Source organism: Lagenorhynchus albirostris, chromosome 13, assembly GCF_949774975.1.
Source record: "Lagenorhynchus albirostris chromosome 13, mLagAlb1.1, whole genome shotgun sequence".
NCBI lineage: Eukaryota > Metazoa > Chordata > Mammalia > Artiodactyla > Delphinidae > Lagenorhynchus > Lagenorhynchus albirostris.
Window position 1 is genome coordinate 64326403 of NC_083107.1, and position 27163 is coordinate 64353565.

General features: G+C 34.8%; 1 protein-coding gene across 5 annotated transcripts in view; it reads left to right on the forward strand.

The window, feature by feature from the left end:
- The window catches only part of MEMO1 (mediator of cell motility 1), a 128727-nt gene that overhangs the window by 82501 nt on the left and 19063 nt on the right, over positions 1-27163 (forward strand). For 2 of the 5 annotated variants that reach the window (XR_009544104.1, XM_060169192.1), the window contains exons 4-6: positions 6225-6337; positions 8604-8715; positions 25907-26049. Coding sequence is in view for 4 of the 5 variants with exons in the window: in XM_060169192.1 (XP_060025175.1) it covers positions 6225-6337; positions 8604-8715; positions 25907-26049 (368 nt within the window). In the remaining variant the exon portion in view is untranslated. The remainder of the gene's footprint in view (positions 1-6224; positions 6338-8603; positions 8716-25906; positions 26050-27163) is intronic. The other 3 variants (XM_060169194.1, XM_060169195.1, XM_060169193.1) reach the window with 2 other exon arrangements.

The window sequence follows — 27163 nt, forward strand, 5'->3', positions numbered from 1 at the left end:
AAACCGGTGACCTAGTAAGTGAAATATTTCTCTGAGTTTTGTGAGCCGCTCTAGCAAATTAAACCTCTGATTTATAACCGGTCTGTCAGAAGTATAGGTAACAACCTGGACTTATGATTGGCCTCTGAATTGAAATTCAAGGAGGTGGTTGTTGGAATCGCCAATCTGTAACTGGTTGGTCAGAAGCACAAGTGACAACCTGGGCTTGTGACTGGCATCTGAGATGGGGGATGGGTGTGGGTGTGGGGACGTTTTTGTAGGACTGAACCCGTAACCTGTGGAATCTGATGCTATCTCAAGGTAGATAGTGTCAGAATTGAGTGTGCCCCCTCTTCCACTCACGTGAATGCACACAGTGGAATTGGGTCCAGGAACATTAACAGTTAAATATTTTGGTTTTTAAAATTGTCTTTGAAAACCTGGAGATGAATACTTTTAAGAAAAATTCAAAGCCCTTTGTTCTATTTTAATCACTTTATAATTGAAAATTCTTTATTGCACGTGTTAGGTTGTGTTTAATGAACGAAGAATAATTTCTCATTGACAGGATAAGGTACCTGAGTTATTTTAGAATCTGACAATGAATTTAATATGGTTTTTGAAGTATATTAGCTCTTAATAATTTAATGACAGCTCTGAAATTAGCTTAAAAAAATCTTTGTCAAATTGAGACTGAGTCGTATACTACTCTCTAAAATGAGAAATTTGTGAACTTTAAAAGCTTAGTATACCACTCTCTAAAATAAGAAACTTGTGAAATTTCAAAAGTTTCTGCTGGAATTAGCCACCCAAATTACTTAATTTGCTGACCAACATTTTATTTAAATAGTTAATTCACTACATGTGAACCAGTGTCAGGTTCTAGTCTATATTGCCAGTTGTACATACACTGTGTGAATAGGTGAAACTGATCATTTTAATTCTGTCAAATGTTGTTAGGTTAGACCCGTACTAGTAGAGATGAAGTATAATCATTCAGAAGTAACTCACAACAGCCCTGAGTTTAAAAAGAAAATCTCACCCACAGCCTACTCCTTTATGAGCAATTAGTTCAAATTGTCAAAGCAAAAAAGCTGCTCTTTTGTTTTTATGTAGTATGCTCTGCACATTTTATCAGGCCTTTATTGAAAATTATTTTTTAGTAAGTTTTTAATAATAAATAAAATGATAATATTGCCAGATTGAGGAGGTTTTGGTTAGCTCCACCTCCTTTATGATGTTTTGATGCATATCTTTAACAAATAATTCATAATACATATTTAATGTATAATTTTAACTTGTTTCATGAATAAGAGTAAAATAGAAATTAGATTGTAAAGCTTTTCAGAAGCTTCCTTTATTTGACCCTGGGCCTATAAACCAACATAATCAAGGCTAGTTTATATAACAGCCTTTTCCAAACCTTTTTCTATTTGGCAGAACTTTTATTGATGATGATATGTGCTAAAAGGGTACCCCTGAATTAAATTTGGCTTAGGAATATATAGAGAGCCTATATTGATATAAGTGGAAATTGTGTGTTAAATAAGTTGATGGACAGTGAGAATGGAAAGGAAAAAAATAATAAGGGAAGAGAGTCAAGGACTAAGAAGGTGACAATAAAGGAGATCAGTAAAAAGAAATACGAATGATGGATGATGATGTGATCAGTTTATTTTTATAATTAGTATATAGTAATTGAATTCTGAATAAATAAGTGTGAAGGTCTCAGTGTTAAAAATAATCATGGACAGTCTTGTTGTATTCTCTTGGAAGTGGCCCTCCCTGAGATTTGCAATATCTTCACAGTTCTTTAAGAAAATAGAGAAAACATCCTCTTGGGAATAATAAGTATAGAGAAAAAATAACAGTCCAAGAGAGAAGGATAAATTTGATACCACTAGCTTCCATTCTTCTTTCCCGTTCCCATTCTCTACGTGTCAACCAGGATCATCTTTTGTCCTTAAAATTTGAATGGATCTTTTACCTTTGCATGATTTTGTAACATCTTGCATGAACATTTGGAAAATATTTGTTCATTGAGTCATGCAGATCTTTCAAATGTTGACATTTCATCATACGATGTAAAAAAAAATCACATTTGTTAATATCACCATCAATTTCATGAGAAAAAATTTTAATTATTGGGAAGCTTTTTGCAAAAGTCTAATTTTCACTTAAAAGTTTCAATTTTATCATTGGCAACAAATACGTCAAATATTTTCTTTGAAGTGTCAGGCTCATTTTGTTCATTTTCTAAAAAATTTCTGCTGGATACCTAAATTGGAATAACCACAATTTGCCTACAGTCATTTTTTTGAAGTAAAAATTGTGTTCCGTGGAAAAAAGTCTACTTCAGCTCATAACTCAAAATCACACAGATGCTTTTTCCTTGAGACATACTTCTGTATGCAGTAGAAGTGCTTTATGTGTTTATCACCACAAATTGAATGCATTTTGTCATACAGAATATTTTTATAAAACTGTACTCGAAGTTCAAAATTTAATGAAATTAAATGAAACTGGCTTAAAAAAAAATACAGCATGGGTGAAGGTGAAGAATACATGACTACTAGTACATTTTGATTCCGTTACCTTGGTTGTAGCCAGCAGTATACCCAGTCTTACTTTTGTACTACAAGTGCAAATGTTAACATGTTGAAAAGGCAAATAACTTCTTTGTATTATTATGAAAATAGTTTTGATTTTGTGGACTCCTTGAAAGGTTCTTGTGAATTCACAGTTCACACTTTGCGAACTGCTGTGATTCAGGGTGATTGGATTTATATTGTGGATAAGGTATTGGAGAAGGCATCTCTGGGGAAATGATTTTTAAGCCAAGCAAAAGAAACAATTACACGTGAAGAAGTTTTGAAATAGGCAAAGATAGTCTTGTTATCAAGGAACTGCAAGACCAGTGGGCATAAAGTACTGAGATCCAGCGGGGGAAGAATAACACAAGAAGGGGCCAGTTGATATGAGACTTTAGAACCCATTTTAAGGATTTTTGTATTTTATCCTCTGACCAAGAAAAGCCATTGAAAGACTTTTTAAGCAGGGAAGTGATATGATCTGATTCATGTTTTAGAAAGAATACTCAGGCTGTTTAAGGAATTTTAAAAATTATACATTTAATTAAGTTCTTTCCCATATTTAGAGTTGCAAAGTCTTTTCCTATTACTAAAACTTTAATTAAAAACCGGAACTCAGGATGTTACTTAGATAGTAACTTGATTTTGATTCATATCTTTCAGAAAACCTTGCAGGGCAGAAAAAGAATGCCAAAAGGAATCTTCTTTGGGGCCACATGACATTTTATTCTTTAGTTAAAATATCTCCACTTAACCATGAAACACTTTAAAAAAATTACTTGTGTTCCATTATTTAGTATAAGTAGTTGAATATTTATGAGAACAGACACTCAGGTAACTCATGTGTTGGGTGTACAGACTGCACTCCTCATAGTAAGTAACTCCACAAATGTGGATTCTCTGGAGGTATTATTATATGTGAAATACATTTATTTCTGAAAGAATGCCTACTGATTTTTTTCTATTTTTTTATATTAAAGGTTTCTTTCACGTGTATGGCAACAGTGATTATATGCCAATATTTAAAAGTTACTCTTTTAAGACAAAGAACTTTGTAATTAATTGAAGGGAGAGAAAGTGGCATTACTTCCAATGCCTGTATTACATTTCTCTCCAAAATATTTGTATGGTCTTGGTGTTTATGGATCTAGCAATCTAGGGGGAAAAATGCATTATCTTTTATTTACACTATTAATTGTCTTATAGCATATAGCTAACACAGAGACTCATTCTGAGATTACTACTTGTTCAATATCCAGTTTCTTTTTTCTTCTCTCAATGAAAAGAAGTCTTTTTTGGTTTGTTTTTGGGTATATCACTTTTAAGGGTTTTATATTGATGGGACCTAAATCTCTTTTTTCCTATTATCTCTCTTAACTAAATGTGGAACTTCACTATGTTGCTTTTGGATGAGTTTCAACCTTTGGGTACACAGTTGGATAATTCAGACTGATGAATTTTCCCCACCAGACTTTATCTTTTCATCTAGGTTGGGTCTGACAAAAAGGCAAGCAAGATGAATAGTCACGTATTAGAGGAGGCAGTTAGGCTTTCGAAGCTGACCTCGGGTCTTTATTTGTGGAGTAACGCTCATCTTTTAGCCACTGTTAGAAGAACCTTGTTATACTTACCTATGAAATATATCTATGCCTAGATTGATTTTTAAAAGTCATTTCATATTTTAATTATATATTCTGAATTTCCCAGGAGTGTTCTGATTTTAAATATTCTATCCCTCTCTCTTTTCATAGAAATACATTCCTCAATCATAAAAATACTTTTTTTTTCTTACTTGATTCTTGATTCATATAATACCTATCCTTAAGCAAGTTTCCTAAGCACTCAGATTTACCATTTTCTATGTCCCTCATTAAACTTTAATTTTAAAAATGTGATATTTTTGTGCTGTTAAGATACAAGAACATAGTGGTATCTTTTGTTCATTTAGGAATCTATAGATCTGATTTTTTTTTTCTGAAATGGTTATTGAGTTGATCATAGAGATGGTGACAAGAAGTGGGTATTAGCAGGGGAGGCGAGGAAAGGGATTATGTTTCTGACTAGAAATGGCCTGTGAGTGAAGTCTTACATGTGGGCTCTGAGTGACATCTTGAGGATTGCAACATCTTGAGGAGATTTTGGGACTAAACTGAGAATTACCTTTTCCTTATCCACATCTTTCTTATCCACCCCTGCCCCCCAACACCCCATATAGCAAGTAAGATATAGCTGACAGTAGGTTAATATTCTTAGCTGTAATAGAATTCTGTCAAAATAAATATATTGCTAAAGCACACATTCCTTGACCTGCAAGTTTTTGATGTGAAAGAGATATAGCTCTGTGATTCAGTCTTTGTGTTTTTGTCCATTAGATGAGCAATGAGTAGCACTTAATTTTCTAGGTATATAGCTTACATATATTCCTTTTTTTCTTATAGTTTTGGTTCTTTTGTGTTTGTAACTTTGTGTGTGTGTGTGTGTGTGTTGTGGGGAAAATTTTGTTCATATGAATCTGGGAGAAACAACGAAAATGGAGAGTTTGGAATTTAGATTGTAGAGATGTTTGAGATAAAATGGAGAATAAGTTAATTTTACTCTTGATGTTAAGATAAAAGGATTGTAAAGATTTAATCTACAGTTTAGCCTAGTTCTTTTCTTTAGCCTACAGTGCAAATAACACATAATTTTCTTTGTTTTTGAGAATGACTTCTACTTGAATGGGAACTGAGAAAGCTTATTACACAGAGTTCTCAACAAGATACCTTTTTTCTCTGCCATGGAAGAAATGTAGAAATAGCTTTAACAGAATGCTTCTTTGTAATGATATTTTGGATTTTTAGAATTTATACTTTTATGGATTTTTATTAATGTTGTAGTCAAGTTTAGAATTTGTTATTTTGAGATTTTAATAGATGAAATGTTTAAAATTCAATTAATACAGCTATTGAAAACCTTTTGTAGCCTAGCCATTGTGAATACAGAGGTGATTTTAAGCATAGTGGGTTGGTTTACTGTAGATAATCAGTAACTAGTATTCCCAGGTGTTAAACATGGTTCTTTTAAAGACCTTCCAACAAAAAGAGATAAGTAATTGAACTTAATTAACTGAGGAAGCAAGTCATTGGTAGGAACATTAGTTTGCTAGTGCTGCCATAACAAACTACCATCAACTAGGGGACTGAAACAACAGAAATTTATTTTCTCACAGTTCTAGATGCTGGAAAAGTCCAAGATGGTTTGGCAGGGTTGGTTTCTTCTTAGGTTTCTTCCTTGGCTTGCAGATGACTGTCTTCCTGATGCCTCTTCACATGGTCAATCACCTCTCTGTGCATGTGCACCCCTGGTGTCTCTTCCTCTTCTTATAAGGACACCAGTCATATTGAATTCAGGCCTCACGGTAATGACCTCATTTTAACTTAATCACCTCTTTAAAGACCTTATCTCCAAATAGGTTCCATTTTGAGGTACAGGGGTTGAGACTTCAACGTATGATTTCAAGAGAACACAGTTTAGCATATAGCAGTAGGTAATGAACTCAATCAAGGAAAACAATATTACATGTAATTTTTAAAAATTACTTGTTTTTTCCTTTTTATTTAATAAAGTTTTTGTAGAAGTGCAATTGTTCTGTGTTTTTTATTGTATATCTCCTAGCCGGAGAATTTTCATCCTTGGGCCTTCTCATCATGTGCCCCTTTCTCGATGTGCACTTTCCAGTGTGGATATATATAGGACACCTCTGTATGACCTTCGTATTGACCAAAAGAGTAAGTATATAGAAATTTTATAGTTTGTAAACAGCTGAAGTTTTTACAAATAGGAACTATAAGTTAATTTACAGTTAAAAGTATTAGTATCATAGTAATATTTGAATTGTAAAAATAAAATTTGTTATAACTAATCTGCAAAAAACAAAAACTAAGAAAGAAAATCTTCCATATGCCTAAAAGACAACTATAGTTTTTCTGCCAGCCGCAAAAATCTGTCAGATCCGCTAGTCTTTGGAGTGTAGTGGTTACATTTATAATCAAGGAAGTACCATGTACTTGTTGTACAGTGAGACAAGAAATTGGTACCCATAACAACTTGTTGAAACATTTTGGGCATGTTTGTCTTCCTCTGTGTATAACAGTTCCCTCACCGTAAATGGATAATGGTGATAATGACTTTATATCCTCATATATGATTTTTATGGGAAAAAAATTGAGACCGTAGTTGTGAAACTCTGCAAGAAGGGTGCCACATAAATCTTAAGTGCATTTTATTTTTAAAACATATCTATTATTTTGATTTTTAAATAGAATTCTAGAAATCACAGTTTTTATTTAATCATGTCTCATTTTGTACATAATTTAAAAAATACCAAACAATACAGAGACTACTATAACAAATACTCATGTACTTATCATCCACACTTGACTCAGAATTTCCCCTCATCTGAACTCAATTTGATTTCCCCAGAGTAACCACATTCATGAACTTGGTGTGTATCCTTCCAGTTCATCAAATTATATTTTAAGTACGTTGAGTGTTTTTATTGTTTCAAGAAATTTTGCAACAAATTCTTCTGTAGAATGAAGAAAGCCATTTGCAGAGGAAATGATCACCTCTTTTTCTTTAATTTTTAGGCCTAAATTTTCATAATTTGGGGTTTTAAGTATTATAGAGTATTAGCAATTTGTTGTTAGGATATAGGTTATTAATGAAACTAGCCTTACTCCCTGGAATGGTTTTAGGGTACACATTTTTCAAATATTTAAAATGCTTTTAAAATTTTTATTTTTTTCTTCCAGTTCTATTGAGATATAGTTGACATACAACACTACATAGGTTTAAGTTATACGATATGGTGATTTGACTTTACATACATCATGAAATGATAAGTTTAGTGAATATCCATCATCTCATATAGATACAAAATTAAAGAAATAGAAAAAAATATTTTTTTCCCTTGTGATGTGAACTCTTAGGATTTACTCTCAACAACTTGTATATAACATACAGCAGTGTTTATTATATTTATCATGTTGTACATTACATCCCTAGTACTTACTTATCTTATTACTGGAAGTTTGTACATTTTTACGACCTTCATTCCAATTCCCCTTTCCTCTGGGACACGCTTTTTTTTAAAACCTTGTTGGGGCATTCAGAAAATTTTGGTTTTGGATAGACTGACAATGAGGAATGGAGGATTTTTAATCAGGTATAATTTTATAGAAAAAAAAGTCATACCGTTATTTGTTCGTTTCTTTGTTATTGGTAAACCCATTTATGGATGTAGTTATAAAAATGCTGGTTTTGTTCAATGATAAAATAAAAATATTCTTATATCTTTTTTTACATATTTCATCATTTTCTTGCTATATATTGATAATATTTAGTTTTAAGTGTAATTCATCAGAAGGATTTAAATTACTACATTTTAAAATTTTAAAATTATTTAAGGCATGGTACTGTGGTAAATTTATATTCCAGTCTATACCACGAGCTTAATTTTTAATGTTGAGGAAAATAGCATTCTCAGAAGGAATTTTCTTTTCTTATCTTAGTATGACAGGAACCTGAGGTGTAAAATAATAAGTCTGTACATTGTATTAAAAAACAAAACAAAACTCAAAAACTATATTATTAACCTCATGAGTAAGTAGACCAGGGGTTTTTCCATATTTCAGTAAGATTTCTAATCAACTGTTCTTGTTAATATCTACTGATTGAATAAGGTCAAGGATAAGCTTAGACTCAGAGGTGATTTTAGATATAATGAAAGGAATTGATGAAAAATTAAAATTACTATTTTTTATGTAACTATGTAACATATGAAAGTGCTGAATAAATCATTACACGTCTTACTGTTTTGTCTGGTATGTAAGAAGCTAGTTGTTTTTTCCTTTTTTTAAACTAAAAATGGAGAATATTATGTGGTGCTTTTTGTCTCTTGCCAAAGCATGTAGTTTTGTGTTACTGGATAGAGTCTCACAGGGTAAGGATATACATTAATATATTTGTTTTACTATATTTTGAAATCTCTAGTTTACGGAGAACTGTGGAAGACAGGAATGTTTGAACGAATGTCTCTGCAGACAGATGAAGATGAACACAGTATTGAAATGCATTTGCCTTATACAGCTAAAGCCATGGAAAGGTATATTAATTAATATAAGAAATCCCAGAGAAATCATGGATATTAATTTCTTTGGAATTATTTTAACTAGGGTGAGATAATCATTAGGATAAAGAGTTTTAAAATTTTTGTTGAAATGAAATAAAAATTTGGGATTGGATTTTCTGAATATGGATTGAAGTTGGTTTTGAGTAGTTTGCCTATGAAGGCTTAACGTGTAAAGTGACGTGGTTGTCTTATTAGGTAGAAATATTAAAAGAAAAAAACAACAACCCGTGTGTGTGTGTTTGTGTGTATTGATTTGCCTGTTATCTTATTCATTATACATTCATTTATCTCAGAGTAACAATTACATTCTTTCATGTTATAGTGCTATAAGTAAGTAATCATAAAATTTTAGATTTGGAAGTAACTTTGGAGGTAATTTATTTCAGCCTTAATCAAAGTACATGAATCTCTATTATAAAAGAGATTATTGTATAATAATATATAATAAAAGAGATTATCTAAATATAATATAGATCTGTTATAAAAGAGATCTCTTTTATAAAAAGTGCTTGACAGATTCTTATTTGGTACCTGCTAAAAGGTCTTCTAGTGATAGGGTGTTCACTAGACTATAAGTAGAGTGAAGACAGGGAAAATATCTATTTTGTTTTCCACTTATACCCCAGTGCCTAGTACAACGCCTGTCACGTAGTAGTCAATTTATTTTGGTAAAATGAAAGAATTGTTTTAAGAGCTTTCTTTCTTATTTTAGGGCAATATTCAAATTAGGAAGTTTTCCTTTTATAGGTCACATTTCTCTAATTTTTTCAACCATTTCCTTTATATGGACTTAATATTCCATATGTAGTTTGACTAGTTCTAAATATGGTGAGATTATTCCTTCTCTGGTCCTCATTACTGTATTCTCTTAGGAAAATAAGTAGTGCATTATAGGTTTTCAGTAAATATTTGTCAATTAAATGCATTAATGAAGTCTGAGATTATCTAAGCAGTTATTATGCTGATATGGCTTACCTTACTATTGTCTGATATACTTGTGGTCAGCTGAAACCCCAAGGCTTTTTTATACTGTTAAGCTGGATTATTTCTCCTCTTGTACTTTTGTGGTTGATTTCTTTTTAACCCTAAATGTGTTTGTCTCTTCAGTTATTTCTGTTTAATTTTTCCATGTTGCTTTTATTCCATTATTGCAATTTTGGGGGTTATTTCCACTCTTAATTCTGTTATCAAAGTATTATTTACTTCTCTCAGTCTTATGTTATCCACATCTTTTCACAATGATAACTATGAGGAATTAACATAAACCTGAAGAAGTTTCCAAAAATAGTGTGATATTAAATTATAAGCAGTATAATTTTAGGTTAATTGTTTTAATACATTCTAATTCTTTAGAAGTTATTAAACCAATATAGGCTGTTTAAGTTTTGGAATCCTAGTGTAATCAGAACATCCCATTCTTCAACTACATAGGACAGTAGAAAACTTTTGTTATTTGCTGAAATGTTTGCGTATTTTGTCATAAGAAAATATATTTTAGACTTAATAAATTTCAATACAATAGGACCAGTAAACTGCCAACAGTATCCTTAAGGAAGCTTTAATAAAATAACATTTTTGTTGTTATTTCAAAAGTAAAACAGGCATAATGTGGAAATTTAGGAAAATAGAAATTTGAAACCAGTGAACAAAATTTTTGTTCATAATTTCCTATTAAATAGTGTTAAATAACCACTTTTAAGTATATCACTTCTCAAGAAAACCTTTCCTACATCTCAGATTACATTAGGATTCCTAATACTGACTCTTAGAAAGTACCTAGTACTTTTCCTTTGTAGTCTTTGCTGCGCTCACTACCTGTATCAGTCTTTCATTACTGAGTAACAAATTGCCTCAACGCTTAGTGACTTAAAATCATAACTATTTTATTGCTCACAATTTTTGGATCAGGAGTTTGAGTAGGGAATACCTTGCTCTGGTCCACAAGATACTGACTGAGATGGCTGGAGTGGGCCTTGAGGATCCAAGATGGCCTTAGTGCTGGCTTTTACTTGAGACACCTCATCCGTTCTCTAGATGGCCTGTTTGTTTACCAACCAGGGCTTTTCTATATTCTTGGTTTCTCTGTAGAAGGATAGTCTGGATTTCTTTACATGGTGATTCTGGATAACAAGAGAACAAAACCAGAAGTTTCTTGGCCCATTAAGGCCTAGGCCTGAAACTACATAGTATCATTTCAACTGCATTTTGTTTTTCAAAGGAGAAATAGATGCCACCTCTTGACAGGAGGAGTAGCATATGTGTACAGGAGTAGGCGGTATTGTTGGCAGCCATCTTTGCAGATGGCTACCACAATTCTTCCTCTGGTGGACAATTCACATTTCTCCAACATGGAGGGCACCCCCAGCTCTCCTAAGATGCCCAGAAATCTCATCCAGTTATGACCTCAGGTTCGAAGTCCATTATCTTATGATCTGCATTAGGTTGGGATATGGATGAGGCTCCTTGGGTGTAGCTCTTTTTGATTTGGATACCTGTGCACTAAGAAGGCAAGTCTCCCCCTCCCCCTCCCAATACACTCAGTATACAGTTTTGAGACAAGGACAGTAAAGCACAATAGTTACTTCCGTTGCAGAGTGAAAGAATGGGAAGCATGTAGTAGTCTCTGGTCCAAAGCAATTCTGAACTCTAACCAGGAAATAGAAAATATCCTTGATTATGGCTTGGTTCTGTCTTCTGGTAGTGGCTTCATAATTCATTACAGATGGTTCCTGACTTATGATGATTCCACTTAAGATTTTTTGGCTTTTTGATGGTGTGAAAGTGATACATATTAAGTAGAAACTGTACTTCGAATTTTGATCTTTTCCCAGGCTAGCAATGTGTGTGCTTACTCTCTCATGTTTCTGGGCAGTGGCAGTGAGTCGCAGCACCCAGGCAGCCTCATGATCACAAGGGTGAACAACCGGTACACTTAAAATCCTCTGTACCAAGACAACCATTCTGTTTTTCATTTTCAGTACAGTATTCAATAAATTACATGAGAGATTCAACACTTTATTATGAAAAAGGCTTCATGTTAGATGATTTGCCCAACTGTAGACTAATGTAAATGTTCTAAGCACATTTAATGTAGGCTAGGCTAAGCTATGATGTTTAGTAGGTTAGGTGTATTAAATGTATTTTCGACTTACAGTGGGTTTATTGAGACTTAACCCCATTTAAGTTGAGGAAGACCTGTATTATTCTTAGCTCTTGACTGGATCCTTTTGGCTTTCGGCTCTCCTCTCTGAGTCATTTTTACTTTTCCATAAGAAATGGGCCTTGTTTGCATCTAAGTAGCAGTTTTAGTCTGCTTCATGTATGTGACAGTTTAAGAGCCTAAAGGCCTCTTTTTATTTGGAACAGTGTTTTGTTTTGTTTTTTAGTACAAACTGATTGAACTCCATTAAACACTTTGTGGGTTTTCTGTACATCAGATTATAAGTGCATTCCATTAGACAAAAGTCACATCCACAGTTCTTTCTGAGACAGGCTTCTTTCTACTTTGGATCTCAAGTTAGGGGCCTGGAGTTTCTTAGAAGCCCTTTTACCTGCCTGAGAGAGTATACAAGCACTGTCTTAAGTCTTCCTGAGGTCCTAATACATTTTACAGATGCATTTTGATTTGATGCCTCTGAGCCCATGTTCTTGGTAGCACTGTGGATTTGATCTTTGTCCTTATGCTGTTTCTTTGACAGTTTTCTGCTATCTGTAGAGGCTAGCGATGAGAAAGTTATTTTCCAACCAAGCAACTCCTGGTTGGAAATATTTCTTTTAAATTCTGCTTATAATTCTTTAGCTCATGTTTTTCTTCTTGTACCTTCTCATACTTGGCTGTAAAGAAGCCATTGACACTTTGAATATTTTGTCTGGAAATCTTCTTAGCTATTTTTAATCTTTAAGTGTATTTTTAATCTTCTAAGTTACGTTATGCTAATTGTTCTCCCAGTAAATAATATGGATAACCCTATTTCTAGCCTCCTATAGCAGTGTCCTTACTGCTCATCCAGTTTCCAGGCTCCTTGTTGCCCTTTCAACTTCCACCTATCTCTTTGTCCACAAAGCCAATATTATATTTTTTAGGTTTCTCTTACAGTAATACGCTTTCCAGGTACTATTTTTTGGTCTCAGTTATCTATTGCAGCATGGCATATCACCTTAAAGTACCTTTTTTTTTTTTGTTTATGATTCTTTGGGCTAGATATTTGGTCAGGGATGAGTGGCAACCAGTCATCTCTGTTTTATCTGCTGCCAGTTGAGACAGGTTGACTTAGGCTAGATGTTCCAAGGTGCTCTCACTTTCTGTTTGGGGCTATGATGCAGGTTGTCTGCTGGGCACCTTAGTTCTCATCTTGGTGCTATCTCCACTTGTTGTTACTCTTCCTTCAGGGCCTGTCTCTTACACATGGTTTCCCTTTCCTACTGGACTATCCTGAAGTACATGGCAGTTCAGGGTAACAAGAAAACAAGTAGAAACTTCTAGGCCTCTTAATATTTAGGCTTGGAACTGGCACAGTATCACTTATGTTGCATTCTACTGGGCAAAGTAAGTTGGAAGGCTAGGTTCAAAGGGAAGGAGAAATTGGCTCTATACCTAATGGGAGGGGTGGCATGAGCATTCAGAAATGGGAGGAATTTTGGTGATTATATTTGTAGACAACCTACCACAGTAGCACTGCAGTTAAATAGCTCTTTATCTCCCTTCTCTGGTACTTCCCTAACCTATTCCCTACTCCAGGGCAGCTAGTCTACCCTGTATCTTCTGTACCCGTCTCAGTACCTGGTACACAAAAGGATCTCAATAATTAATTGTTGAATAAATTAATAACAATCTATTTTTAATACTTTTATTAAATATTTTTTCCAAAAATGAGATCAGTTTTTTTTTTATTAACTGCTTTTCATATCATGAACCTATTTCCATGTCATTTTTTAAACTCCTTTTTATTGGGTATACATAGGACTTTCTAGTATATGTCTCTGTAATACTTCAATTGATCATTTAATTTTAAAACTTTTCCCTCATTTTTCACTACTATAAAAACAGGTTTAACAATTAAATATCTATTATTTATAATTTTCTTATTTTAAACAGATTTAAAAATGATATTCATTAGAGGTTATAGAGGAGAAAACATAAAATGACCCATAATCCCCTTGCTCAGTTAATTCTGTTGACATTTAAAAAATGGATGTACATGGTTTAAAAGTGTAAACAACATCAAGAAGTACAAAATGAGCAGTGAAAGCCGCTTTGCTTCTCCTCAACCAGTGTTTACTGACAGTAAAAATTATTATAGATATGCTAACATATATGTATGCATATACAATATATGTATAAGATTTATACATACACGTTTTTGTGAAAATTAAAACATGTAAATAGGAGATGATATCTTAAGTATTTTATTCTGATCCTTTTTTTCCATATATTATCTTTACGATTGAAATTCATAGTATTTTTTTGTTTTTGTTTTTGTTTTTGCGGTACGCGGGCCTCTCACTGTCGTGGCCTCTCCCGTTGCGGAGCACAGGCTCCAGACGCGCAGGCTCAGCGGCCATGGCTCACGGGCCCAGCCGCTCTGCGGCATGTGAGATCTTCCCAGACCAGGGCACGAACCCATGTCCCCTGCATCGGCAGGCGGACTCTCAACCACTGCGCCACCAGGGAAGTCCAGAAATTCATAGTTTTTAATATTGCATATAATTACATTTGAGAGAGTTAAGTTTGGATATGTAGAAATCGTCTATCTTGAAAAAAACTGTTCACTCTTAAAATTAACAACATGATCCCACCTCTTCTTTTTCTTTGCATTTTACTCTGTTCAGTTATCTTTCGCCCCTTTTATTCCTTTCTCTATATCATTCCCATTTACTCTATTTACAGTTTAAATTTTTAATTGATTTCTGAGGTAATTTACATACTGTAACTAAAATGTGCTCTTTATGGCATAGAAGTCTGTGAATATTGATAAATGCAGAGTTGTAAATATTCACCACCGTCAAGATATAGAACAATTCCTTTGCCCTAATTTCAGTGCTTTTCTTTTTTGTTCAGAAAAATGTGCAAAGTAGATAGAGTTCTTTAGTAACTTTCAAAGTGTTTGAGAAATATGACCCTATAAAAATGTTCATGTTAGGGCTTCCCTGGTGGCGCAGTGGTTGAGAGTCCGCCTGCAGATGCAGGGGACGTGGATTCGTGCCCCGGTCCGGGAGGGTCCCACATGCCATGGAGCGGCTGGGCCCGTGAGCCATGGCCGCTGGGCCTGCGCATCCGGAGCCTGTGCTCCGCAGCGGGAGAGGCCACGGCAGTGGGAGGCCCGCGTACCGCAAAAAAAAAAAAGTTCATGTTCACTGTAAAAATATCATTATTATCTTTTTAGCCATATAATGCTTTTTGTTACTAATATTTTGGAACATGGGCAACTTGAAAGCACAGTACCATGTATTTAAATCTGTTTCATTTTATGTTTCAGGTTCTAGCCAATCTTAGAAATTCACCATGGTTAGGATTTGGTAACTTAGTACTTATACCATTATATATATCTAGAAAATCTTGATTTTGTATAGTTTAATCCAAATTGTTAAACCTAATTCTTGTAATTCTTGTGTTTATTTGTATTAATTATATTTTTGAGTTCCCTGAGTGAGAATGTCAGATGCCTTGTATGGTATTAATTACTATTAACTGAACATTTTTTCTATTTGTAACATCTTATACTAGTATAATACATTTGTGATAATTGATGAACCAATATTGATACATGATTATTAACTGAAGTTCATAGTTTAATTAGGGTTCACTCTTTGTGTTATATAGTTTATAGGTTTTGCGAAGTGCCTCATGTCATGTATTACCATTATAGTACCCTGTAAAATAGTTTTACTGCCCTAAAAATCCCCTGCGCTTTACCTATTCGTCTTCTCCCCCCTCTCTACCTCCATCCAACCCCTGGTAACTACTGATCTTTTTACTGTCTTCATAGTCATATAGTTTCTAGAATATCATGTAGTTGGAATCATGCAGTATGTAGCCTTTTCAGGTTGGCTTCTTTAACTTGGTAATATATTTTCAAGATTCCTTCATGTCTTTTTATGGCTTGGTAGCTTATTTTTCTTTATGTTGAATAATAGTCAATTTTATGGGTGTATCACAGTGTATCCATTTACCTATTAAGAGATTATTGATATACTTGGATTAATATCTGTTATATTTGTTACCATTTTCTGTTCATTGCCCTTGTTCTTTATTTCTTTTTTGTCTTCCCCTCTTTTTCTTCTTGCTCAGGTTTTAATTGAGCATTTAATATGAATTCATTTTCTTTCCTCTCTTTGTATATTGATTATACTTCTTTTTACTTTGTTTAGTGGTTGCTTTAAAGTTTGCAACATACATTTGCAACTGATGCAAGTGTACTTTCAAGTAACACTGTACTGATTCATGTAGTGCAAGTATCTTATAACAGAGTATTCCCGATTTCTCCTTCCTGTCCCTTATAACATTGTTATCATTCATAAGCTATAATTACCAAACACATTATTGCTATAATTATTTTGAACAATTGTTATCTGTTGGATCAATTAAGAATAAGAAAAATAAAATGAAATAAACGAAAGATGTTATTTTACATTCTTTTATCCCTCTCTAATGTGCTTCCTTTCTTTTATGTCGATATGAGTTTATGACCTATATCATTTTCCTTGTCTCAGAAGGACTTTTTGGCAGTTTATAGCTCTGATTTTATTTTATTTATTTTAAAATATTTATTTATTTGGCTGTATTGGGTCTTAGTAGTGGCGTGCGGGTTCTTCTCTAGATGTGGCGCACAGGCTCCAGAGCACATGGGCTCAGTAGTGCGGCCCTCAGGTTTAGTTGCCCCGCAGCATGTAGGATCTTAGTTCCCCAACCAGGGATCAAACCCGCTTCCCCTGCATTGGAAGGCAGATTCTTAACCACTGGACCACCAGGGAAGTTCCTGATTTTATTATTTAAAACTTGTTATTTTGGGTTGGAAAAAGGATTTCTTTTCCTTTACCTTTGTCACCTTCTCAGGAATACACAAGAGACTCCTTTTCCAATGTTGCTGTTAATCACAGATTAAGAATAATGTATTTTATTCATGGGGAGTAATTAAGTAGGCTAGTAAACAAAACTCATTTTGGCCCATAATCGTAATTCCCCCTGCCTTCAGTTTTACTAGTTATTGATGTAAATATTTAATTTTTTTTTTTTTTTTTTTTGCGGTACTCGGGCCTCTCACTGTTGTGGCCTCTCCCGTTGCGGAGCACAGGCTCCAGACACGCGTAGGCTCAGTGGCCATGGCTCACGGGCCCAGCCGCTCCGTGGCATGTGGGATCTTCCCGGACCGGGGCACGAACCCGTGTCCCCTGCATCAGCAGGCGGACTCTCAACCACTGCGCCACCAGGGAAGCCCTGATTGTTTTTAAGATGACATTTACTCTCAAAATTTAAAAATTTTGGTTAATCTGAATTTTTCCGGTATTAGTAGAGTTGCCTAATTGTGCAAGGAATGACAGGTGATAAAAAATAAGTAAATATTTTGTGTTTCCTCAGCATATAGTCTAGTAGGAGAGATATCTATATAAATAAATGTAATATAATTCAAAATGTAATAAGTACGATTGAAGAGTTTATAGGAACAGAAAAGGGGGGGTGTAGGTGATAACTGAGTTAGGGGAGCACAGAAGGCTTTGTGAGAAGGTGATATTTGAGTGGACTTTGAGGATGGCTATAATTTTCACAGAATGGGGCAGAATTTTTTGAGGGAAAGGGAGTACTGTAAATACAAAGTATAAGAGTAAGAAAGCCCAGGGCTTATTTTAAGAACAGAAAATTAATCGACTTAGCTTGCAGGAGTTACAGAAGGCTGAACTAGTAACTGAGGTCTGTCTGTAGATGTTTTTTGGCCTGCATAGTTAGAAAAAGTTTTTCACAGATATGAATGTTTTTAGTTGGATATTGGTCCTGCCACTTCCTGTTATCTTATACCTTATCTGACTTTTCACACATATATGATACCAACGTGGGACTGGAGACATTTGAATAGGTAACTTTGTAGAGGTGTAGAATAAGAGGGCCAAGATTAGAAAGTTGGAAAGTAGGGTGGGACAGGATTATGAAGGGCATTGAATGTCATTTTAAGATATTTGTATTTCATTCCATGATTGGCATAGAGCTAGTAAAAGTTCCTCAGCAAAAGAGGGAGATGATTAGAACTTGACTATAAGAGTATTACTCTTTGATGGCGTGATGGTACTGTGAAGGATGGATTAGAATTGGAAGAGGTTGGTAGAAATAGTTTAGAAATCACGGGGGCTTTGAACTAACGTAGTGGTGGATAGGGTAGCAGACTGAGCAGATTATGGGAGACATTTAAAGGTTAGAATGAGCAAAACTTGGTAAATATTTCTATGTGGTAGAGTAAGATAATTTTAAGATAAGTTTAAGGCCTAAGAGTATACAATTATCAGAGATGGTAAAGCTGTTAAGTTTTAGGTGTAAACCCGGGTGTAATTTTAGGAGAGCATAGGGCATGGAAATAAATGTTGACTTGTTTCTCTCAAAATACTAGAATGTCTCTATAATTCTGACAGCAGACTTGGGCCAATTTATCATAGGACTCTTGCTTCAAATGGTTGAGTTTCCAAAACAGAGTTTAGTACGATTCTCTGGTACCTGAAATATGCCTGCTCTTGTAAAACCTTTCTAATAAGTACTCCTACTGGAATGGAAATTCAGAAAGGTAAAACCTTTGAAATCAGTTTTGATAATCTCATTAGATTCACTTACCTGATCCAACAGTAAAGATTTATAATGACTTAATGGTAGTTTTAGTTGTCATTGACAGCTAGTTTACCTTCTCCCTTTTCCCTTTTCTTTCCCTTCCCCAGTTTCCCTTTTTCATGAACATAGAAGTTTCCTTTTGAGTATTACCTGTATCCGGAAGAGAGCATTTTTTAGAATTATAGATAGAACATGGAGAATCTCTGGAATAATAAGTACAAATTCTCTATTGGTCATAATGGAATAATTTTAGTTTCTATGACCATGAAAAGGATGAGCAAGAGGTAGCATAAGACATTTGAGAAGATTGGGATGTATTTTATTTTTATCAGAGTAAAGATTTTTTTATATTTACATATGTTTTGTCCTCTTTTTCCCTATGAATATTTTCTGTCTAAAAGAGGAGAGGAGAGTAAATTATATAGTGATATTATTGTGGCAACAGCCTCAGCACCTTAGGGATAAGAATAATTTTTCTTCTGACTGGCTTAGTTATTATTTATTTATTTGGTTGCACTGGATCTTAGTTGCGGCAGGCAGGCTCCTTAGTTGTGGCTTGCCAGCTCCTTAGTTGTGGCATGCAGACTCTTAGTTGCAGCATGCATGTGGGATCTAGTTCCCCAACCAGGGATCGAACCCGGGCCCCCTGTATTGGGAACACGGAGTCTTAACCACTGTGCCACCAGGGAAGTACCTATGATTTTTTTTTTAAATTCTCACCTGAGTAGCTCTGGACTGCTTCTAAAATCTTTGGGAAGTTGGAACTTGTATAGAAAAGAAATTTCTCATGTTCATCAGTGTTGTTCAGGGGAGAAATATTCAGATTAATGCCGTAGAAAGAATAAGCAAATAACTATTTGTATACAGTATTTCATCTAGTTTAAAATGTCATCAGTTTTAAGATTTCAGTTACTTATATATCACTAATTAAGTAAAAACACTGTCATTTAAATTGTTTTCTTATCACTTAGAATATTCATATTAGAGTTCACATTTTTTCCTTCTGATGAGGACTTTTAAGATCTACTCTTAGCAGGTTTCGAATATTCAATAGCGTTATTAACTGTAGCATTAACTGTAGAACTATGTTAGCTACAAATTCTCATTTTTATATTAGAATTTTTACATTAGAATTTAGACTTTTTGTGCTCTGTACCATTAAGAGCATTGGTGATACGGTGATATTGTTTTTTAAAAAATATTTATTTATTTATTTGGCTGCGCTGGGTCTTAGTTGCGGCATGTGGGATCTTTGTTCCAGCACGTGGGATCTTAGTTGCGGCACGCGGGACCTTTTAGTTGTGGCATGCGGGATCTTTAGTTGCGGCATGTGGGATCTAGTTCCCTGACCAGCGATCAAACCCGGGCACCCTGCTTTGGGAGTGCGGAGTCTTAGCCACTGGACCACCAGGGAAGTCCCAATATTGTTTGTTTGGTTTTTTAAAATTTTTATTTATTTATGGCTGCATTGGGTCTTCGTTGCTGTGTGCGGGCCTTCTCTAGTTCTCTGTTGTTGCAGGGCACAGGCTCTAGGTGCGTGGGTTTCAGTGGTTGAGACGTGTTGGCTTCAGTGGTTGAGGCATGTGGGCTCAGTAGTTGGCAGGCAGATTCTTAACCACTGCACCACCACGGAAGCCTATATTGTTTGTTTTTAAAGAGAGTGCTTCACTATCGGTTCTGGGATTTCAATTATCATTTGTTACACATCTTGGATATAGTAGTTTTCTGCAGCACGGGTTAAAGTATAGGACAGAAAAAGGGATAAAACTTTCATCTACGTTACTAAAGTGCTCACAAGAGTTTTGCAAGGTACATTTTATTAACTCTGTTTTTACTGATGACAGTTGAGGCTTAGGGTAGGTTAAGTAACCTGGTGCAAGTAGCACAGTTTGCAAGTGGCAAAGATGGATTTTCTTTCTTTCTTCTTTTTCTTTTTTTAACAGTTTTATTGAAGTTTGAAATATGAGTGATATCTTGTAAAATTCATCCACATAAGATTATAGCTCACTGATTCCTGGTAAATTTATAGATTTGTGCAGACATCTCACAGTCTAGTTTTAAAACAACATTTTTATCACCCAAAAAAGAAACCTTGTGTCCATTTGAGGGCAATTCTTGCTCCCATTCTCAACCTCAGGCAACCATTTACCTTCTTTCTTTCTCTATAGATTTGTAGTTTTTGGAAATTTTAAATAAATGGAATCATACAAAATATAGTCTTTTGTGCCTGTCCTTTTTCACTTAGCATACTGTTTTTGAGATTCATCCATGTTGCGGTATGTACCCATGGTTCATTCTTTTTATTGCCAAGTAGTGATTCCATTGTATGAATATGCCACATTTTGTTTAACCATTCACCAGTTAATGGACATTTGGATCATTTTCATTTTTGGCTATTAGGAATAATGATATAAACATTCTTGTACAAGTCTTTATGTGAACACATGTTTTCATTTCTCTTGAATAGTTACTTGGAAATGGAATTGCTGAGTCATATGATAAGTCTGTGTTTTAACTCTTTTAGAAACTGCCAAACTGTTTTCCAAAGTGATGACACTGTTTTATATTCCAGGAACAATGCATGAGGGTTCTGTTTCTCCACATTCTGGCCAGTACCTGTTATTGTCGGTCTTTTTTTTACAACCATTCTGATAGATGTGTAGTGTAACCTCACTGTGGTGTTAATTTGCATCTCTCCAGTGACTTATGAAGTTGAGCATGTTTTCATATGATTATTAGTCATTCGTGTATCTTCTTTTGTCAAATGCCTATTCATATATTTTGCCCTAGTTTTAATTTGATAATTCATCTTTTTACTGAGTTACAAGATTTTATATATTCTGGACACAGGTTTTTTTATTCATATATATGATATCCAAAGATTTCCTCCCATTGTATGGCTTGTCTGTTTGTTTTCTTAATGGTGTCTGTTGAAGAGCAAACATTCTTGATGAATTTTTATCTTTTTTTTTTTCTTGTATGGATTCTGCTTTTGAATCCAGGGCCACATAGATTTTCTCTTCTTGAATGTGTTCTGCAGACCATATCTGGCCCACAGCTTGTTATTGTAATGTTTTATCAGAACATAGTCACACCCATTCATTTACCTAATGACTATGGCTGCTTTCTCTTTACAGTGACAGTTGAGTAGTTTCTACAGATATTGTATGGCCCAGAAAACCTACAGTATGGCCCATTTCAAAAGATGTTTGCTGAACCCAGTTCTAGATGTGTTACGGTTTTAGATTATAGTTGTGGCTATTAACCAGTTTGTGTATGGTATGAGGTAAAGGTCTGAGTTCACTTTTTTCCTATGGATACGCAATTATCCCAGTACCATTGTTGAAAAGTCTATCCTGTAAGTAATGAGTCATTTTCTTTTTGCTGCTTTCAAGATTTTCTCTTTGTCTTTGATTTTCATCAGTTTCATTATGGTGTACCTAGGTTGGGAATCTCTTTATACTTACCTACTTTGGGTTGTTTAGTTTTTTTGATCTGAAGATTAATGTTTTTCATGAAATTTGGAAAGTTTTCAGCCATTATTTTTTTCTAATACTTTTACTGTAACTTTTCTGGGATTCCCATTGTGTGCATCCTCGTATGTTTGATACTGTATATATCAAGCATAGTTTCCTTTATTTCTTTGAACATATTTTTAATAACTTTTAAAATCTTTGTCTGCTAAATCTAATATCTGTTCCCATTTGGATACAGCTTCTACTTCCACTCCCACCCCCACCCTACACCCAAGAGTGGGTCACAGGTTCCTTTTTCTTTGGCTCACAATTTTTTTCTTGAAACTGGACTTTTTGCATTCTGGGTTGGCCAAAAAGTTTGTTTGTGTTTTTCCATAAGATCTTACAGAAAAACCGGAACGAACCTTTTAGCCAATCCAATAGTATATTATAGCAACTTTATTCTTTTTTTTTAAACTTTTTATTTTATATTATAGTCAGTTAACAATGTTGTGATAGTTTCAGGTGTACAGCAGAGTGATTCAGTTATACATATACATGTATCTATTCTTTTTCAAATACTTTTCCCATTTAGGTTGTTACATAATATTGAGCAGAGTTCCCTGTGCTATACAGTAGGTCCTTGTTGGTTATCCATTTTAAATATAGCAGTGTGTAGTGTCAGTCCCAAACTCCCTAGCTATCCCTCACCTCTGCCCTTCCCCCCTGGTAATCATAAGTTTGTTCTCTAAGTCTGTGAGTCTGTTTCTGTTTTGTAAATAAGTTCATTTGTACCTTTTTTTTTTTTTTTTTTTTCTGCGGTACGAGGGCCTCTCACTGTTGTGGCCTCTCCCGTTGCGGAGCACAGGCTCCAGACGCACAGGCTCAGCGGCCATGGCTCACGGGCCCAGCCGCTCCGCGGCATGTGGGATCTTCCCGGACCAGGGCACAAACCCATGTCCCCTGCATTAGCAGGCGGACTCTCAACCACTGCGCCACCAGGGAAGCCCCCGTTAATTTTTTTAAAAGTAACTTTCGTGGACTCTGTGTGGAATTTGTCTCTCTCACAGTATTTGGCTACTGATGTATCTCCTTAGCTTTTAAAAAATTCTTATTTATATTTTTTACCCTGGCTTTCTAGAGTTCACCCCTGTATCTGCACTGCTTAGTGCTTAGCTACTGTTTGTTTGGAGGTTGTGCTTAAACATGTTGAACCTGTATACCTTTCACCCTCTGCTGCTGGATTGTGTATGTTTTGGGTAGCACATATGAAATTTTCAAGTTTGCCTCCTTTGCTTTCTGTTGGATCTTCTCTGGTCTCCCTGTGCGTGTGTGGAGGTTTCCAGTCAGCCAGGGATGTGTAAGAGCTTGGTGTCTCTCAGGTCTCCACTTACCCTTGTGCTTGCTCTCATCCTCCCAATTTGGCGAGAGCTTAGGGCCTTATGGACCTCCCCTGTACACATGTGCTGCCTCCTGTTCAGCCAGGTCACCATCAGGGCATCTCTTCAGAATATATGAATTTATTCAGTCCCTATATGGGTCTCTCCTTTCCCAGACCTCCCTGTTAGATTTCTAGGTAGTCCTCAGGTTTGTGGCTTGCCTCAAATGATATGGTAATTTCAGGCAACAAAAGCTGCAGGATTTTCTGTTTCCTGCTGGGTGTGGGTATTCTGCTCTCTACTCCAAATCAAAGTCAGCTTCCTTCAGCGGTGAAGCTGCTGGTTTTCACAGGCAATCTCACCTTGCTTTCACCATAATGTTGGTGGAGCAGGGAAAGGAGATAGAGTCAGTTCCTGGTAAGATGCCAGACTTCCACTGTTCTTCCCAAGAAATCAGTTTATTTTTCATGAATAAACTCTTCTCATTGTGTTTTTCGCCCTTGGTTGATTTCCAAAGCACAAAATGGTTGGTTTTTTTGACAGCTTTATCCAGTTTTTATAATTGTTATTTGAGGGCGAGATTTTATACTCCTTCACTAGGGAAGTCCAACTTCACAACTTGGATTCTAAAACCTAGGAATATTACATTTCAAAGCCAAATGCTCTTTTCTCTAAGTCATGCTTTGTGGGGATAGAGAACAACAAGCAATTTTTTAAAAAGAGAAATAACAAAGAGGTGGATGGATGAATCTTGATTCAGAGCTTAGATTTCTAAGTAGTATTAGACTTTTACCTCTGTGTAGATAGTTCAGACAGGTTAATTGAATAGTTTGGTGGCTGTTATGGAGAAGGAGACGTGTTTGCTCAGAGTGAAGCAACTATTGTTGACAAAGTACTTTTCTTGTAGTATTCCTTACTTCATAACAGTTTTATGAAAAGGGTATTGTAATTATGATCATTTTACAAATAATATAAATTTTTAGGTTGGTAACTTACCTATGCTCTCAACATTTATTTGTATGTGATAGAGATAGTACTTGAGTCCATTTCTTCTGACTTCTTGTTTTTTATACTCTATATAACTGCTTCCCTACTATGTCATAATTACTTGCAGACTCTTTAATGATCTTAGTGTATTTATTTATGTAGGTAGTACTTGAAGTTAGAACAATTCATAACAATCTTCTTGAATTTTTACTAGCGCTCAAATTCTTTTCTTTCATATGATAATCACTCTTAACTTACTGAAGAGCCCCTATTCGTTCATGCAGTTGTTAAGCAAAGTGGTAAGAATCAGAGAAAGAGATATCCCATGGCAGCTTCCTCTGCCAGCTTCCTCTTTTTTTCTTACTCCATAGATGCAGATTCTGCCCAAGAAGCCCCTGCATTGCAGAGGGATTGGAGATCTGTATGATCTGTTTATTTCGCAATTGACAAGGGTAAGGGGGCCTTTTTGGGGGAGGCGCTTGGGTGCCCTGAATTTAGCTTTATGAAGCTGAGCTAACATTTATTTTGGTAATAATTAAACCTAGTGTTTTTACAGACCCTTTTATGAATTCTGTTTGTCCAACATCAATTAAGTGCCGGATTATATTAAAAAGCATTTATTACAATGATTTTTTTTAAAGTCCTGTTTAGAACAAGTCAGACAAACATGATTCATGCTTCTAAAATTCCAAATCTGGGATCCTTTAGAATATAAATAATATTGAATATATGTAAACAAAATTTCACTACAATGAAAAATTTAAAAGGTCTGTTTCTGTAGCCCGTCACAGTTATTCTTAATTAATCTGCTCTGTTCCTTTTCCATAAATCTTTCAATCTATAGAGTGAAAAAGGGACTTGTGGATATGCCATAAACATTGTGGATGGGCGTGGCGTCTTTTTCTTGTTGCTAGAAATTAATATCTATTTCCTTGAATTCTATGTCCACCCTAGATGCCAGTGAAATTTGAGTTGTATCTTCAGACTGTCCTGTATCTGTTTATTAGTATAGGAGTAAGGTGCATTTGGTGAATCTTACGGGAGCCAAGATAAGTTTTGTAGGTCTCACTTGGCAGGTTTATAGAACAAGTGCCAGAAATGGTGGTATTTATAATCGGATAGAATTAAAATAAGTGAGGAAGAATTTAATACTCTTTTAAAATTACAGAAGCATTGGGCAGAGATGACTGTAGTTTTTATGGGTAGTTGAGAAGACTTGACTTGGTGATGGTTTGATGGGCTTCTTTTTACATTCGAAGATATTATTAGTAGTAAAATAGCTTTGTTTACCTAAAGAAGTATTGTACATTTCTGTAATTTAAATAGATATTTTTAGTATTCTGTACCTCATATTTTTAAATGGTTTTCTTTAAACATTAATTTATAGATTTTAAGAATTCAGCAATATTATGTATATTATCCATTCCACTATTAATAAATGTTCCACTTTTTAGTGCCAACACATTGGAAAACTATTTTTATTCTTATATTTCTTAAATGACTTTTTTTTTTTTTTTCTGTTTTCTGTTTTCTTTAAGCCATAAGGATGAGTTTACCATTATTCCTGTATTGGTTGGAGCTCTGAGTGAGTCAAAAGAACAGGAATTCGGAAAACTCTTCAGTAAATATCTAGCGGATCCTAGTAATCTCTTTGTGGTTTCTTCTGATTTCTGCCATTGGGGTAAGTTCTAGATTTTAACATTTCATGGTAGATATTATGTACTTGTGGTTAAAGGTATCTTTTCATTCTAAGCTCTGATTTTCAGTTCTTTATCACTTTCCGTGGAAAGTTTTACTTTTAGCAACAGTGTTTAAAGGTGAATAAAAAAGTCTTTTGGTCATTTAAAAAGGATGAGATTGTAATAGGGGATTATGGATACATTTCCAAAGGCGACTGGTATAATTGGATTCACACTGTGAGGGCATCCTTGCTTAGACACTTAGGTTAGTGGGAGTTAAGATTTTTTAACCCCATTTCCAGGTAGAGTTGTGTGATAGATTCTCTGAAGTTAAATTTTTGGTAGATAAAACAAATGTTCTTTAGACCGTAGAAGAGCACTGTGTGCTATGCAAGTCCTTTTCCACATTTCCTTTTTTGTAATTAGTCTTTTCTTCTTTCTTTTTTTTCCTTTGGTGCTTAATTTTTGCCCATAGTTGCCAGTTTAGAACTACCCTCCAGTGGTTGTTACATGTTAGCTATTAGCACTGTGGTCTAAATTGGTAATGGTTCATAAGGGTAAGGACTCCTAAGAGATTTTTGTTATTATTGTGAATTAAAAGAATAAGGAAGCTTCACAGTGAATAGATCATAAAGGAAGTGAGACATTTATGGATGCCTTGTTTAGTAAATTTTGTGTTTTGAATTCTTTGGATACAATTTGTTCTCATTTATCCATTACTGTTGTAGAATATTTCTGAATCCTATTCCTTTTAGGACATCTCTTTGACTCATTTATTTTAATGGTTTAAGGATGCCATTATCTGTTCATTCTTTAGTTATTTCTTTGATTATAGTAAAGACATAAGGTACAACACCATAAATTTTCAGATACAGAATGGCCAGAAAAACATTCTTAATGAGATATAGGGAGCCCTGGCTTTTACATGTCTTATCATTGATTGCTGGAGTTTATTCAACATTTATCAGGCCTGGATAGGCTGGTTTCTTCTTCTCTTACCTCATGCTGCACTATGCATGGCCTTGAGATTTCGGTTCAAGAGAACCATCCTCCCTAATGGTCTAGATAAGTATTTCTGTTTAAGGCACTGATTTCTCAGCTGGGGCTGACTGTCCC